Genomic DNA, 16,080 nt, shown 5'->3' with positions numbered 1-16,080 from the left:
AGAATCAGAACTCAGTAAATACTTGCTGAATTAACGAGCCCTGTCCTGGTAACACTCTCCACACATCATCAGCCCTCTAGCAGCGGGGGACAGAACAGATGCTCCTGGGAACTTCCTGTAGGTCGTGCTAGGGGCTTTCAAGTGTTCGAATCTCAGCAGCTGGCGGTGGGGGCGATGGAGCCTGGGTCGGATGGAGTCCAAGGCCTAATTTCCCGGAGCCCAGCAGCTTTCAGACTTATCACACTGACCCGCCGTTAGGTACACAACACGATCCATTCCACACGTATGCGTAAGCGAAACCAAAAACTTTAAATCAGTCATTACTCTGCAATCCACAGGTATTTTCTCCTTAAGCAGCAGCTGTTTGCTACTCGCTCAGCTGTCCCCCAGCTGCTCCAGGGTGGCGACCTCTCGTTCAAGAAGGGTGATCTCCACCGCGTGGGCTCTCACCACCACCTAGTTCTTCATTCCCAGCAAAGCCAGGCTCATTCCCACGGTTTCCCAGCCTACCTTATCTGTCCCCTTTGAGTTCTGGGGAACCTGAGAGGGCTGGGATTTGGGGCCCTCCAGTAACAATATCCCCCTTTAATCCCAGAAGATGTAGCTAGGAACGAATCTCTGTGTTTCAAAGTTGGGCCCTCCCCACGGGCGGCAGCTAAGTTCACTGTCTCCGGGTGGGAGTCAGGGGCGAGGTCCCAGCGGCCAGCCTTTCCTGAGAGCCCGCCGCATGTCAAACGCGTGTGCATGAGCCCACGTCCTCTCAAAGGCCCAGGGAGGGGTCTGCCCGGCCTCATCTTTTGTTTTGTTTGTAAAATGGGACAATAACTTCACACCGTACGCCCTGGCCAGGTAGCCCAGCCCGTTGGAGCGTGGCCCCGGATCTGCAGGTTCCACCTGGGTCAGGGCCCATGCAGGAGGTGACCAGTGAACGCACAAGCGGACCAACAAAGGGATGTTTCTAGCGCGCGCGCTCTCACAAGAAGTAACCGGTGAATGGACAAATAAGTGGACCGGAAAATGGATATTTCTCTCTTCCCCTCCCTCTCTCTAAAAATCAAATAAAATTAAGAACAACCACACGCCTTAAAGCACACGTACGAGGCTGGCACGCACTGGCACGTGGAAGGCACCTGGCGCGCAGCAGGCACTCCATATAGAAGTGACCCATTTTACAGCCCGTACCCACTTCTTACCCCCGCCTCTCAATCTAAACTTGCCTCTTAATCTAAACAAGGCAGGGACTATGAGTACTTGGGAGAAAGTAAAACAGAATGGGTCGCCGGCCGCCGCCCACCGCGCTCTCGCAGGTCTCCTGCCACCGCCCAGGAGCCCACCCCGGATCGGCGTCTGCCAAACTCTCCGGAGCTCACGGCCCCGTCCTGACCAATCAGAGCCCTCCTTCCAGGAGACCGCCCCCCCATCCGAAAAAAAAGAAAAATTTGATCTCGGAAGTTGGCCAATCAGCTGTGGCGCAGCGCTGTTAGTCCCGCCCCAATGTTGAAACTGCCGCTTCCCAACGCGGAATAAAGCTCGCAGGCGCGTCTCGGCCCCGCCCCTCACCTGGCCAATCAGAGCGGCCGCATCTGGCCCCGCCCCGACCCAGAGCAGCACTGCGGAAGGTGGACCGAGCGGAACTCCAGGCGCCACCGGCGGTGTCCCGCGGCGCGGATCGGTGGCTTCCGGGCGGTGGGTGCGAGGCTGGCTGGGTCCGGGTGGCGTGGGGGCCGGGGAAGGCCCCGGCGGAGGGTTCCGGGCTGCGATGGGAAAGGGGGGCTTTACTCCGAGCGCTGACGGTGGGCTGAGCTGCTTTTCCGGGGGTCCCGCCCCTGCGGCCTCCGGCGCCGGCCCTGGTGCCTTCGCCGCCCCAGGCTCTGCTCCGAGCGCTGCCTTCCCGTTGCATTTGGGCGGCTTTTCGCTGCCCAGAGCGGGGCTGGAGCCGGGGGGGGGGGGGGGGGGGGGCGTGCGGGCCGTTCTCTGTGACCCGGTGCGAAGCGGGGTGCCGGCCCAGATGAGGGCGGGCGCGCTGCCGGGCCCGCGGCCTGTTCGCCCCGCTCGCAGACGAGCCTCCCCTGGGCCTTGCTGCGCAGATGTGAGCGGCGGGGTGCCCAGTGTGAGCCTGGCGTCTGTCTGCTTCAGCCCCGCAGCCGGGCCATGAGGAGGCCCCCGCTCCCGGTGCGGGCGACTCCGGTGAGTGCGGGGCCGGGCTGGGGCAGGGTTTCTGAGAGCGGATGCCAGACCGACCCCAGGGGTCAAGGGGGCTGGTGTGCACGGGGGAGGCTTTCTGTGCGCAGGATCTGGGCTTGGGGGCCTGCGGGAGGTGGGGAGCCCCTTCCCCCGGGCTGCAGAAACTCCTTCCAGAGGCATCTGTGTACCCCGGGCCTGGGTCCCTGGAGGGGGCGCGGTGGCAACGCTTGGGAATAGGGGGAGGCAGCTTTCCAGGCCCCTCCGCCCTGCTGGGGAAAGGCTGGCCGGACTGTGGACCCGGGAGCTAGATTTGGGTTCAAATCCTGGCTTTACCACTGACTGGCTGTGTGACTTGGGGCAAGTTGCTTAACTTCTCTGAACTTGGGTTTCTTTATTTGTTTAAAAAAAAAAAGGAAGCAGGAAGAGTGGGCAGGAGAGAGGAAAGAGTCCCTTCGGGAGCCTGGTTTGTGTCGGATTTACGAGTCGTAACGCCTTACATTTGTAGAATTGCTCGAATTGTTTTTTATAAATTAAACTGGCCTAATTTTCTTTTTCTTTTTTTTTTTTAATATATCTTTATTGATTTCAGAGAGAGGAAAGGAGAGGGAGAGAGAGATAGAAACATCAGTGATGAGAGAGTCATTGATCGACTGCTTCCTGCACACCCCCGACTGGGGATCAAGCCCACAACCCGGGCATGTGCCCTGACTGGGAGTCGAACCCCGATCGCCTGGATCCTAGGTTGACACTCAACCGCTGAGCCACACCTGGCCAGGCTGGCCTAATTTTCATAGTTCAAGTCGTTAAACGGGGTTGTTCTCTTTTGGCACATAAAGAAACACACTCTGGCCAGATTAATGATAGGGACATTTGTTGCATGCTTACTGTGTGCTGGGAACTGTACTAAGGTTGAACATGCATTGCCACATGTAATCCTTACAACAACCTTTTTAGGTACATACTGTTATCATCTCTGGCAGACGAGGAAACTGAGGCAGGGAGAGGTTAAACTACTGGTCTGAGGCTGCACAGCTGGGGAGTATCTGAGTGGGAGGATTTGAACCCAGGCCTCTGGCTCCACAGGGCAGCCTCCTCAGCCCTGTGTCATGCTGTCTTTCCTTCAGGTAGCAGAGCTGAGCCTGGAACTCAGCCCTGAGGACACTCTACAGCCCAGGAGTCAGTGACATCTGCTGTTGGAAGCCAGACGATACACCGGGGATGGTGGAGACCAAGGACCTGGCACAGCTGCGGCAGCTCAACCTGGAGCTTCTGAGGCAGCTGTGGGTTGGACAGGATGCCATGCGGCGGTCAGTGGCCAAGGCCTCCAAGGTGGGTGTCCATCTTGGGAGCTCCCAGAGGACGAGGGGTGGTGCTAACCCTCAGGCCAGAATGCAGGCCTCCAGGGTCATGTTGGGCAGTGAGTCCATTTTATTACTGATGAGAAAACTGAGGCCCAGCAAGGGAAGGGACTAGACTGAGACACTGCCAAGGCTGGAGCAGCAATACCTAGTACATGCCAGCTGGGTGGGTGGCTGGGTGACCTGGCCTCTCTTCCAGGCAAACCTGGACTCCAGCAGCAGCTATGAGTCAGAGATGCCATCGTCCCAAGAGATATCCTCAATGGTCCTGAGAGCCCCACGGGATGCCAACCAGAGTGACCCCTGTGATGTGTCCTCTCCTGGCGGGGCCGGCTCAGGGGTGATCTCTCTCTCACCTGCCGAGCGCCAATACCAGGAGTCTCTGAGCCCGAGGCCCCGCTTGGCACCATTGCTGACCACCTCAGACTCAAACGACCCAGAGCGATCAGCAGAGCTAGAGGCACAGTCCCCGAGGCCCATCCTGGATCAACAAAGCAAGCTGCCCAAGGTAACATGGGAGAGTGGGGCATTGCTGATTGGAGCTTCCTGGAACCTCAGTTTCCCTGTCTGACAAATGTGCTCATGGGCAGGCTCCCTTGCAAGGTGAGAGGCTGTGCAGGAGATACCATGAGTCGTGTCCAGCTCAGCCTACCTGCTGAATAAGTGGTGGTTGTCAGTTTCTCAGACAGCACTTTGGGAAGAAGGTGATGAGCCCCATTATACAGATGGGAAGACCAAGGCTCAGAGGCCACACTTACACAAAGTCACACATAGAGAGTGGTGGGGGCCAAACCTTTGTCTTTCAGCTCCCAAGCCCTAAGCTGAGGCCTCCTTTGGGCTCGGCCTGCTGGCCTAACCTCTCTATCTTTGCCTCATCCGCCACGTGTGACCTTCAACAAGGAGTCTCCAGTGCCTGAGAGGAGCTGGCGCTTCAGACCCTACCTGGGCTATGACTGGATTGCAGGTGTGGCCCGCCCCACACACATACCTTGCCTGGGAGTGGGGGTGGAGGCCCCCCCTACACACCTGCCTGAGCCCCCACCCTGTGCTGCTGCAGTGTATCTGACTGGCCCACCCTCCTTGGTGAGCACCTCTGTCAGCCTCCCCCCTCCCCTGGCACAGTGACAGGCACAGCGACAGGTGTTCAACGAGTGCTCGTCTGGACTCCCCTGCTTTTACCTCTGGCCCGCCCCACTCTGAATCCTAGACTTGTGTAGCTGGCTGTCTTCTGTATACGCACATTAGGTGTCTTAGGTTGCTTTCATGGCCAAAATCAAGGTCCGGATTTTCTCCCCACTGTAGTCTTTCCTGTGTTTGTAAGCGGCAGCTCTAGGTACCTAATAAGTGGTCAGGTCATAACCTTGGGATCGACCTTTATTTCCGTCTCTCCGTTTTACGTGGCCCTCTTCTAGTCCATTGGCACATCCTGGTAGCCCTGCCTTCAGCGTATTTCTAGCATCCAACTGCTTCTCTCCCCCAAGATGCCTATAGTCACCTCCTAACTGGTGCCCCTGCTTCCCCTCACCTCACAGCAGCCGGGGGGAATTCTATAAAAATACATGGCTGATCTGATTGTGTCATTCCTTGTCCCCAAGCCCTCTGCTGGCTTCCTAGCCGCATCTCCTCCACTCATCCCTCACTCCCTTCCAGCCACTTTCACCTCCGGGCTGTTCCTCAAATACACTTCTACCCCAGGGCCTTTGCACTTGCTCTTCCTTCTGTCCACATGGCCCCCTCCCTCTTTCCGGGTCTCTGCTCAGGTGTCACCTCCTCAGAGTGGCCTCTCCTGGCACCCCTGCCCTAGCAAGCTGGGTTCCCTGGTTCTGCTTCCTGGCAGGTGTCACCATTCAGTGTATCATATACATGTTTCTTTGGTGACTAGTTTGTCTGTTGCCACCATATTAGCATGAAATACTCATGAGGGCAGGGGCTTTGTCTAGTTCACTGCTCCTTTCGCAGCACGTAAAACAGTGTCTGGCCCATAGCGGGGGCTCTGTAAATATTTTTGCATGGACAGCTAGCTGGATGTGCATCGGGGTAGGTGGACACTGAGACAAAACCAGCAGTCACAGTGAGTGGAGGGTCCCTTCTGGTCTGAGGCCTGGCGGGGGCAAAGCAGCTGGACGGGTGCCAGCTCTGAGTGTCCCCTAAGCCTTGGCCAGCGGCCGCACAGCAGCACCCCGTGCTTTGTCCACTGCAGAGTCTCTGGATAACCGCTCGCCCATCAGCAGCAAGCCCGACGCCTTCTTCTCGGAGCTGCAGGAGTTCCGGGAAGCCCACAGGGAGGACTGTATTCACAGCGAGCCCGAGTGAGCGGGGCAGGCCGGGGGGTGGCGGGCAGCTCGGACCCCGTCACCTGCCCGCTCACCCTCTCGCCCTCACAGACCCCCGTTCCTAGGCCCGCGGGAGCGCGATGGTGCCAAGGAAGACCACGAGTGTGAGTGCAAACCCTGCGGGCTCCCCAGCTGAGGTCACGGGAGCCTGGGAGGCACTGGGGTGTTGAGGACTCGGGGCGCGGAGGCCTGGCATCAGGACAGGGCGAAGCAGGCCCTGGGTGGGAGGTGGGGGAGCTGAGGCCTGGCCTTGTGGGCATGAGGGTCAGCCCTGTGTCACCCGCCTCCTCACTCCGTGGCAACCTTCACTTTCTTCTCAGCTGCCTCATTTCCTGTGTGCCCCCCACTCCCACACACTCCTCTGCATATGTGTCACCTGTGGTGGGGTGGGCAGCTCAGTCACGTGAGCACGAGTCTGCCGTGGGTTTGCATGCGTAAATGCTGGCATGTGCATGTGTCCACAGATGCGACTAAAGCCAGGCTTTGTGCTTGCCCGTGTGGCTTTCCACGTGTGCAGGTCCTAGCCGGTGTGTGGGTGTGTGGGCATGTGCACACGTGTGTCATGCTTGTGTGGAAGTGCGTGCTCTGTGTTTTGTGTGTGAGCACAAGTCCATGTACATGCTCTGTGTGTGCACCTGTACACACCTGTGCGTGCCGGGGCGGTTGGAAGGGTTGTTGGGCTCTGTGGTTGGGGGCAGCGGGGCCCCGGGGTTAGGCCCGGAGCTGAGGGGCTGCTGCTTCTCATGCGCATCCTAGGTGTGTACTGTTACCGTGTCAACCGGCGCCTGTTTCTGGTGCCTTCGGATCCCGGCACCCCCTGCCGCTTGTGCAGGACCCCACGGGACCAGCGGGGCCCTGAGACCCTGGCAGAGCCAGCGCAGGTCCGGTGAGTGGCCAGAACTGGCAGGACACCTGGGGGCTGCCGTGGGTGCAGCGGCGGCTGAGGACGGAGTCAGCGCCTGGGGCTGTGGCCGCACGGCAGCCAGGAGGCCTCAGCGGCAATTCCCCCACTGTCGCCCCCGCCCAGGGTGAGCGTCCCATTGTCCATCCTGGACCCCCCGCACCGCCACCGCATCCACCGGCGGAAGAGCTTCGATGCCTCTGACACGCTGGCCCTGCCCCGGGTGAGCAGCCACGTGGGATGGGTGTGAGGCTGTCTGGCCCTGATCCCCAGATGGAGTCTGAGGCCCAGAGAGGGCGAGGGACTGTGCCAAGGCCACACAGCAAGGCTGAGCTCAACGAGGATGAGCACATAGGGAGTGCTCCTTCAGTGTCTATGGCCTTCCCTCTGCCCATCTCGGGTCAGGGTCAGGGTCAGGGCCTGGGTGAGCAGGGTCAGGAAAGGGAGGACCAGTGGGTGGACACAGGCCCCTGCCTTGGGGGAGCCTCTTTCTTTAGGGGATGAGGGGAGCCCTGCCCTAGGTGTCCTGCCAGGGACCTTGACCCCTTGCTCTCCACAGCACTGCCTGCTAGGCTGGGACATTCTCCCTCCAAAACCCGAGAAAGGCTCAGCCCCCAAGAGCCTGGACCTCTGGTCCTGTGTCACCTCCGAGGCCCAGCACCGGAAGCTGCCAGGCAGCCCTTCCCACCAGGTATGGTCTGGGGTGCCCTGGGAGGGACAAATGCCCTGGAGCAGCCTATGGGCTCCAGTGTCCTGGGAGTAGGATTGGGGTGTCTCCCCACAGGGGCCCAGCCCTATCTCCGGGCCCTGACCCACGCCACCCTTCCCGGCTCCAGCCCTCCCCACCGCTACCCCATCCCACCCAAGAAGGTGACCCTGCTCTGAGATCCAGAAGGGGATGAGGCTGGAACTGGGGTGACCTACCCCCAAAATGGCCCCCTCTGATACCTCCTTATGCACCATCCAGGCCTTGCCAATGCAGGTCCCACCCCTCACCCCGATCTGGTCAGAACCCCAGGTGCCCCAGCCCTGCGCCCCCTGGCTGAAGCCCTGAGGACTGGCCACTTGGAGGAAGATAGTGCCCCTGCCATCATCTCTAGCCTCTCCTCTCTGGCACGGGTGCCCTGAGAGGAGCCCTGCCCGGCTGACGGTGGGCTCAGGTCCCATCCTCCCAGGTGGGGCAGGTGGGTTGGCCCAGGCCTGTCTCCTTCCTGGGTTCAGAAGGAGACCCTGGGGTGGGGGGAAGGGCATTCTGTGACATGTTGGGAAATAAAGCTCAGCACTGTCTGCAGCTCCAGATTCCCACGTGTGCTGGATCTGTTCTGCGGATGCCCTCAGTGCCCGGCAGGTGCCCTGCCTCACCCTGCCCTCCCGTCACCTGGGGGGAGACACTTCTGACAGCCTGTGCTGGGCGGGTGGGTCCAGTGCCCTGAGCAGCTCCCAGCTCTGGGTAGATGGCCTCCCAGGTGGGAGTGAGGGTTCCCAAGACAGGCTGAGGTCAAGGTCAGTGTTAAAAAGCCAGCTCAGCCAGGGGGTCAGGGGCTCACGCTGTTCCCTGTAGACCAGGCTGAAGTGACAGTGGGAAGTGAGCAAGCACTCCCCTTGGTCCCTGACACCAGGGTCCATTCATAGAGGGGCCCCCTTGAAGTCCCTGAGCCAGGTGGTTCCCCCCTACCCCCTCCACCCCCCAGCCATCTCTAGCCCAGCCCTAGACGCCATGGATGATCCAGAGGGATCAGATAAGGAAACTGAGGGCCAGGCAGTGAGTCGGTGGCAAGGTTGGCAGAGAGCCCAGATCTGCCCCATAGATTAATAAGCAGCACCTGTCTTTCCCTCTGTGGGTTGAACAATATGAAATTCCTATTTCTCTAAGAAAAATGGGGAACCAAAGCCCAGAGAAAGCAGGTGCATTTTCTGAGGTTTCCCTGCGTAGAAGCAGATCTAGGGCTGCGGTCTCCACGCTTCCCTCCTAGAGCTTGTGAAGCCATGAAATCCTTTCTCTCCCCATCAGGCACAGTGTGTGTTTTAGGATAAGTGAGGTTATGGTGCAATAACAAATGAACCCCCAGATCCCCTGGTTCGACATAAAGGCTTATTTCTTGCTCACTAGCTCACACTACCTTTCCGTCACGGGTCACGTGGGTCCTCTGCTTTTAAAAAAAAATCTTTATTGATTTCAGAGAGAGGAAGGGAGAGAGAGAGAGAGAGAGAGAAACATCAATGATGAGAGTCATTGATCGGCTGCCTCCTGCACGCCCCCTGCCGGGGATCGAGCCTGCAACCCGGGCCTGTGCCCTGACTGGGAATCGAACCGCCATCTCCTAGATCCTAGGTCGATGCTCAACTGCTGAGCCACGTCGGCTGAGCCATGTCTGCTTTTGACATTGTCTCTTGGGGACCTAGGCCAATGGCTGCTCCACCCCGGGGGACATCACCTGTTGCTTCAGCCCAGTAATCACATGACACACAGGTTACTGCTGCCTGTGGTTCATTGTCCAGAGCTGGTCACCTGGACCGACAGCATGGGGTTGGGATGCGGAGGGGGCCTGTGGGATTTTTGGTGACCATCACTCTCCTCTGTGTCCTGTTACCTGACTGCTACCAGCTCTGTCCATGCAGAGCCCCAGGCCCAGGGCAGCAGAGACCACTAGCAAAGTAAGAGGCACCATAGATTCTTGCCTAAAGCCTTCCCTCACTCTGTGGGGTTCCAGCCTCAAATGCCTTCAGTAGCCAGGCAGGTGAGGTGACTGGGAGCGGTGGGCTCAGGCTACCTGCTGAGCACATGTCCTCCAAAGGCTTTCAAGTTCAAACGCCTGTGTGATCCAAACTATACATGTCTGTGGGCAGATTCCACAGCAGGCCATGCTGGCCGCTTGATTCCAGGACAGAGTCTCTTCCACGTGCAGTTTTTTAAAATTTATTTTTAATTGGGTAAAACACATAACATACAATTTAACCATTTTTATATGTACAGTTCAGTGGCATGAAGTACCTCCTCGTTGCACAATCACCACCAACCATCCCCAGAATTATTTTTGTCTTGCAAAACTGGAGCTTCATACCCACGAAACAACAACTCCCCATTCCCCTCCCAGCCCCTGGCAGCCACCCTTCTACTTTGTCTCTATGAATTTGACTACTTTAGGGGCCTCGTATAAGTGGAATCATACAATGTGTGTCTTTTTTTGGTGCTGGCTTATTTTATGTAGCATCACATCCTTAGGGTTTATGCTGTAATGTGTCAGAATTTCCTTTTTAAGGCTGAGCAGTATTTCATTGTATGGACGGACCATGTTCTGTGTATCCACCGGTGATGGATGCCTGGGTGGCTTCCACCTTCTGGCTGTGACTAAAACTGCTGTGAACATGGGTGGACACATCTGTTTTGGCCCATGCTTTTGGTTCTTTGGTTAGGCAGCCGGAAGTGGAATTGCTGGGCCACATGGTAATTCCGTTTACTTGTCAAGGAACCACTGTTCGTTAAGTCCAGGTCCATCCCCACTGCTCCCTCTTCCTCCCACCGAACTCTTACGCACGCTCGGCTTCTGTGTCCGCTCCTCACCGCCTTCCCTGATCCCACAGGCCTGGGGGTCTAATGGGAGCCGAGGCACCCCGAGCCTGAGGCCCTGCCTCTGCTCACCTGTCATGTCCTCTGCTGCACTCAGTGGTAAGATCCTTGGGGGCAGGACCCGAGCCTGTCTTGTCCTCAGCTCCATCCTGGTACAGCACATGGCATATGACACGTGTTCAATAAACATGTTGGATGAATGATCCAGTGAATGAGCCCCAGGTCTCGGGAATTAGAGGCCACACAGCCCTGGGACCTGAGGCGAGCGTGTCCCAGGAGCGTGGGGCCGTGGGCTGTAGCTGCTCTGGCCATTACTGGTTTTCAGAGCGTCACGCCCTATGTCCCAGGCAGATCGTGGGGGTTTGGCGCCTGGGATGGGAGGTATTGAGTGAGGGGGCACAGCTGTGACATCTCCATCCTGGGAACTTTACGTGTCATCAGCTGCGAGCCCCAGCCCCTCGCGTGCAGGTGGGGAGTGTATGGAGAGCAACGAGCACTAGTTGGTCTCCCGAGGGACCCTTTCCACCTCCCAACGAACAAGAATCTCCTGATGGCCGCCCCAGAGGGTGACTCCCTAGAGCGGTGAGTGGCCCCAGCTCTCACTTCCCCATCCTCAGGGGGGTGGGCCAGGCATGGCCCAGGAAAAACAGCACTGCGTGCTCCGGAATTGGTTCCCGGTGTGCCTTCTGAACGCAGAGCCCTGACATTCTGAGAACTGACAGCATTTTGGTGCCATGAAAGTTCTTATTCGGTGCCAGCCTTAGTGCCAGGCTCACCCCGAGCTTGCCGGCCCATCGGGGGGCCATATCAGAAGCCTGATCTGGTAGAGGGGCACGGAGCGAGGCTTCGCAGGTCGGGGGGCAGCTCAGGCCCCCGCCGTTGGGCTGCTTCCCGCCCGCAATGTCGGGGGGCGCGGGAAGGCGGCCTGACCTCTAGCCGGGCTCCGTCGGCCGGCAGACGCGGCAGAACCCGCACGAGGCCGGCCCCAGGAGGGTGACAGGTGATCACGCATCACGGTTGTCATCAGCTCCTCCTGTCCCCACCCCACCCGTCATACCTGCCCTCTCTGAGCTCACTCTTTTTGCTCCCACCTTCCCTGGGGGACAGGAGGGAACCGGACAGGATCAGCACCGGGTAAACTGACATAAGGACAGCTGTCCCCCAGCTCCTTGGTGGGCGGGGCTGGTGCTGAGAGCAGCTGGGGGGGGGCAGAGCTGCACTCCCTGCAGGGCCTGGTGACCAGCACTCGGGGTGGGAGGGAGATGGGCCAGGGCTGTGCAGGAAGTCAGGAGGGGAAGCCCGGGCCTCACGGTACCGTCTGTGGCTGGCGGGAGTGGCATGAGGTTGGATCTCAGTGACTGGGCACATGATGGTGGCTTAGGTGGCCTTCGGGGACATCCCCGTCTTGGCACCAGGGTAAGGCTGACCACGGCGCTCTCAGGTCCTGTTTTTCTGCGGCTGAGGGCGGCAGGGCTTCTCCCCCCACACCCAGAGGCCCCCAGCGCAAGGCCGCAGGCCACGGGGAGAGCCAGGCGCTCTAGGCCCCAGCTCCCACGCAGAGGCTGTTCTCCAGCTGGGGCTGGGGCTGGGGCTGACTGGATCTTAGCCCGGGGAGAAGGGAAGGGGGGCTCTGAGACTTCCCCAGATCTCGGGCCTGATGGGCGGTGGATCCTCCCTGCCCCCAGGGCTGCGGATCAGGAATCCCCAGCCCAGAGGGAGACCCAGCTGCCCCTTCTTCCCACTCCCAGCACATTCTGACAAACTTCCCCGGCTTTTCTTGGCAGAGGCTGGCGGGAGAGGGAGAAGCAGCGTGAAGGGACACCCTCCGGGTTGGTGGGGTCAGTGCCAGCTGTGGGCAGAGCACTGGCCTTGGAGTCGGGGTTCAGGGCAAGTCAGGGGCCCTCTCTGAACCTCTGTTTCCTCATCTGTAAAATGGGAGACTATAATGTTACTTACCTGATAGGGGTGTTTTGAGGGTTAAACGAGACGATCAGGTAATGAAATGCTTGATGCAGGAATTGGCACTTCGTATGTGCTTAATACCCGTGAGATCTTATTATTTGAAAACAAGGGCCCACGGGCGTACTGCGAGATGGGGTCCAGTCTTTGGGGAGTCGACCTCACCTGGCCTGAAACAGTGAGGAATGAAGTGGAGGGGAAAGTTCTAGGCGGCTTCTCTAGTAATTGACTGAGGAAGGCCCCTGCCCGTGTCCCTGCCGGAGTGGACGCTCTGGAAACCACTCGGGCCCTTCCAGGAAATCTTGGGTTCAAACTCGGGGTGTGTAACAGCATGTGCCCCGGCCTGGGAAGACAGGCGGGACCATGGGGTTTACCCAGGCCACCATCTGTCCCCTTCTTTGGGAATAAGCCTCTCGTGTCTGACTGCAGGAACTATTGCCCACACCTTCCCTGGGTCTTGCTGCCTGGCACATGCCGTCCCTGTCCCCGACAGCTCTGTCGCCATCCCCCCCACCCCCTCCCTGCCCTGGGTGACCTTGTGCCTCTCGTCCAGGGCCAGGTGGGCTCATCCGTCTCACCTTGAATGGCTGGGGCCTCTTGGAGGCAGGATGCCCTAGCTGGTCAGCGCTCTCAAAGTGTGCAGTGGCCTCCAGCATTGGGAGGAGCCAGCATCCCTCCTGGGGCCACGACATGGTGGCCCTAAAACACGTCCCCTCAGAACCTTGGAATGTGACCTTATTTGGGATAAGGGTCTTTGCAGATGTAATTAATTAAGGTGAGGATCGCAAGATTGGGGAGGGCCTTAACTCCAATAATGGGTGTCCTTGTAAGAGATAGGAAAGTAGGTGCACAGACACACAGAGCAAGGCAGAGACTGGAGTGAGGAACCTACAAGCCTAGGCGCACCCAGGATGCTGGTGCCACCAGGAGCCAGGAGAGGACTGGCAAGTTTCTCCCTCGGCGCCTGCAGGAGGAACCAACCACGCACCACCCCGAGTTCAGCCTTCTAGCTTCTAGAACCGTGAGAGATGCAACGTTTCAACATTGATGGCAAAACCATAACCCAAGTGACCTCAATGTAATGGTATTAGGAGATTAGGGCTTTAGATTAAGTTAAAATGAGCTCTTTATACTCCAACAGGACTGGTGTCCTTATAAAATGGGAGAATTTGGATTCAGACATGCACATGTACAGTGGAAAGACCATGGATGAACACCGTGAGCTAGACGATGGCCCCCTGCAAGCTGAAGAGAGAGGCCTCAGAAGGAACTGAGCCTGCCACACCTTGATCTCGGACTTCCAGCCTCTGGGACTGTTAGAAAATAACTTTCTGTTTAAGCCAGGTGTTATTCTAAGAGCTTGGCATCTCTTACCTCTTTAAGTCCTCAAAACCATCCTGTGAGGGAAGGTTAATATCCCCGTTTTACTGATGGAGAAATTGAGGCACAGAGAAGTTACGTGACTTGCCTGAGGCCACACAGCTAGTATGTGACCAGGCTGGAATTTGAACTCAGACCACCGTGAACTCCGGAGTCCATGCTTGTAACCTGCACCCTGTGCCCCTCGGTGACAAATGTCCTGGGATTCCTCTTCTCCTGGGGCTGGCTTTGGGCTGGACTCCTGTTTTCCTGGGGAGGCAGCTCAGCGGGGAGCAGTGACAAAGCCTAGGCCTGCCTGTGGTCCCCACACCAGGTGACACTGGCAGTCGCTTCCCCACCCTGAGCTTTACTTTCTGTCCCTGGTGATGGCCTTGCTTCCAGGCGGCTGTGAAGCCGGGCAGATCCTTATGCTCGCTGACCACGCCATCCTCACGCACGAGTACATGTACGCACCTTAATTCATGCACACAGCCGTGAGCGCACACCCCCATGTGCACACACGTGATTTCGAGGGCATGTGCCTGCTCACGCTCACACGCACCCCCTTGCACATGTGGGCTCAGCCTCGCACTCACCCTCTCTCACACGCACCCTCACGTGTGCACACACACGTACACACACACGCACACACGCACACGTGCTGCAGGAGGCCCTGTCCCTGTCACCGTGGCCCCAGCACTTAGTCATTTAACAACCCCCTGCGCTGTGCTTCTTTCATGGAAGCCGCCGTTTGGCTGCTATTCCACCGAGACCTTCTCACTCAGTTTCTCTCTTTCACTTTTCATTCTGACTGGGAAGGAGTTTTTTCGATCTCTCTTGTGGTTTTGACAGCGCCAGTGGCTGCAGATCAGACCACACCCCCAGGCCACCTCCTGCCCCTGCGACGTGCCCGCTTGGCCCGCTTGTCCGCCCTGCCGCGGCCCTGCCCGTTGCAGAATGGGAGGCGGAGAGCGGGGACATGGGAGGACAAGGGCTGAGGTCCCAGCCGGGCCTGTGTCCAGACCCCAGCCCCACGAGCGTGTCACTCAGCGGCCTCGGCTGGGAGTTTCTGTGAGCGATTCAAGAAGTGCTCGGGGAGAGAATGCTGACGTGACAGCTGAGAACCCCTCTGGGGGCCTTGGGGTCACCAGCTGACGCAGCCTTCCGGGGATGCTGACACCTGCGTGCCCCAGATGCGGAGCCTGGCCTCGCAGGCCCAGCCTTGCCGCTGCTGCAGAGCCTCTGGGCGCGGGGCCCGGGGCCCGCCTCACGCCTCGGCCTGAGCCTGGGAGCCAGGGCAACCCCTGAGAGAAAGGGGTCTCTCCCTGCCCGCGGCGCAGACCCCCCTCCGCCTCTCGCAGTCATTCCGGGCTGGGGGAGGGGGCGCAGGGAAGCGTGTTTGTTCCTGGAACCGCAGGAAATGGTGCTTTTTACCTCTTTTCTAGTGTGACACTGGACAGTTCCTCTCCCAACTCAATTTCGTATCTATAAGTTGGCGATTGTAGTGCCCGCCACACGGGATGGGGCGGAGCACACAAGCCCGTGCGGTCAAGGCTGTCACAGACGGAGTCGTGCCCCCCAAAGTCCACATGTTGAAGCCCCATCCCCTAATGTGACTGTGTTTGGAGGTTGGCCTCTTAAAAGGTGATTAAGGTTAAATGCGGTCATAAGGGTAGAGATTTAACCCAATAGGACCAGGTCCTCAAGGGAGAAAGGACCCCAGGGATGCGCGCAGAGAAGAGGCCGGGGAGGACCCAGAGGCGGCGGCCAGCTGCCAGCACCCTGATCTTGGATTTCCAGCCTCCGGAGCTGTGAGGGATAGTGTCTGTCGTCTAAGTCCCCCAGCCTGTGGGATTTTGTTACAGCAGCAACAGCAAACTAATACAAGGGCTTGGATGGTGAGCCCTGGCACGCGCGGGAGCTGTGCCATAGCTGGTGCTCTGTTATTGCTGGGAGAGAACTGTCCCTGGTGTTTCTATACGTTTTAGGCCTGCTTTTGTCTTGGACAGAGACAGTGTCTCCCTGTGGGTCAGGTAGCAGGTTTATTTACCTTCCCAGATGGTAGGGTCTCCTCCCCCCCACGGAGATTTGCTCCCAGTCTGGGGTAATAACGTTGATGTCTCCTCAGGGCAAAGCTTGAGCAGATTGTCTGTGACGTTGGGGGTGTCCCGAACGGTGACACAGCTCACCTGAACCTGTGGAAGTGTGGCAAGCCAAACAAACTGGTTGGCAATTATTATTAACTCAGGATGCTATCGTCATGAAACCCACAAATATTTATTGTGCCAAGCCTTGGGCACAAAAAACACTGAAGAAATAGACAAGACCCCGCACCCACCCGTTTGTGTGCTGGATCCTGGCTGGTGGGCACCTGTTCAGAAGACGCCCCTGATCCCGTCTTTGGGGTAGTTGGGCAAT

General features: G+C 58.4%; 1 protein-coding gene across 2 annotated transcripts; it reads left to right on the top strand.

Annotated features, from left to right (window-relative positions):
• The first annotated feature begins 1,606 nt into the window (after positions 1 to 1,606).
• MIIP (migration and invasion inhibitory protein) lies at positions 1,607 to 8,070 on the top strand. Of its 2 annotated transcripts, none has more exons than XM_016205644.2 (11): positions 1,607 to 1,686; positions 2,088 to 2,187; positions 3,309 to 3,513; positions 3,742 to 4,050; positions 4,443 to 4,506; positions 5,743 to 5,851; positions 5,927 to 5,979; positions 6,632 to 6,761; positions 6,903 to 6,999; positions 7,336 to 7,467; positions 7,744 to 8,070. In XM_016205644.2, exons 3-11 carry the CDS (start codon positions 3,403 to 3,405, stop codon positions 7,828 to 7,830), a joined length of 1,092 nt encoding a protein of 363 aa, XP_016061130.2. In that variant the 5' UTR covers positions 1,607 to 1,686; positions 2,088 to 2,187; positions 3,309 to 3,402; the 3' UTR covers positions 7,831 to 8,070. The 2 variants fall into 2 exon arrangements, with proteins under 2 accessions (XP_016061130.2, XP_087676228.1); XM_087820102.1 differs by having other exon boundaries at positions 1,636 to 1,686; positions 2,137 to 2,187.
• The last annotated feature ends 8,010 nt before the right edge of the window (positions 8,071 to 16,080 follow it).

This window comes from Miniopterus natalensis, chromosome 9, assembly GCF_054644295.1.
Source record: "Miniopterus natalensis isolate mMinNat1 chromosome 9, mMinNat1.hap1, whole genome shotgun sequence".
NCBI lineage: Eukaryota > Metazoa > Chordata > Mammalia > Chiroptera > Miniopteridae > Miniopterus > Miniopterus natalensis.
Note: the sequence above shows the minus strand (reverse complement) of the source record. Positions and strands in the feature narration are given on the sequence as shown.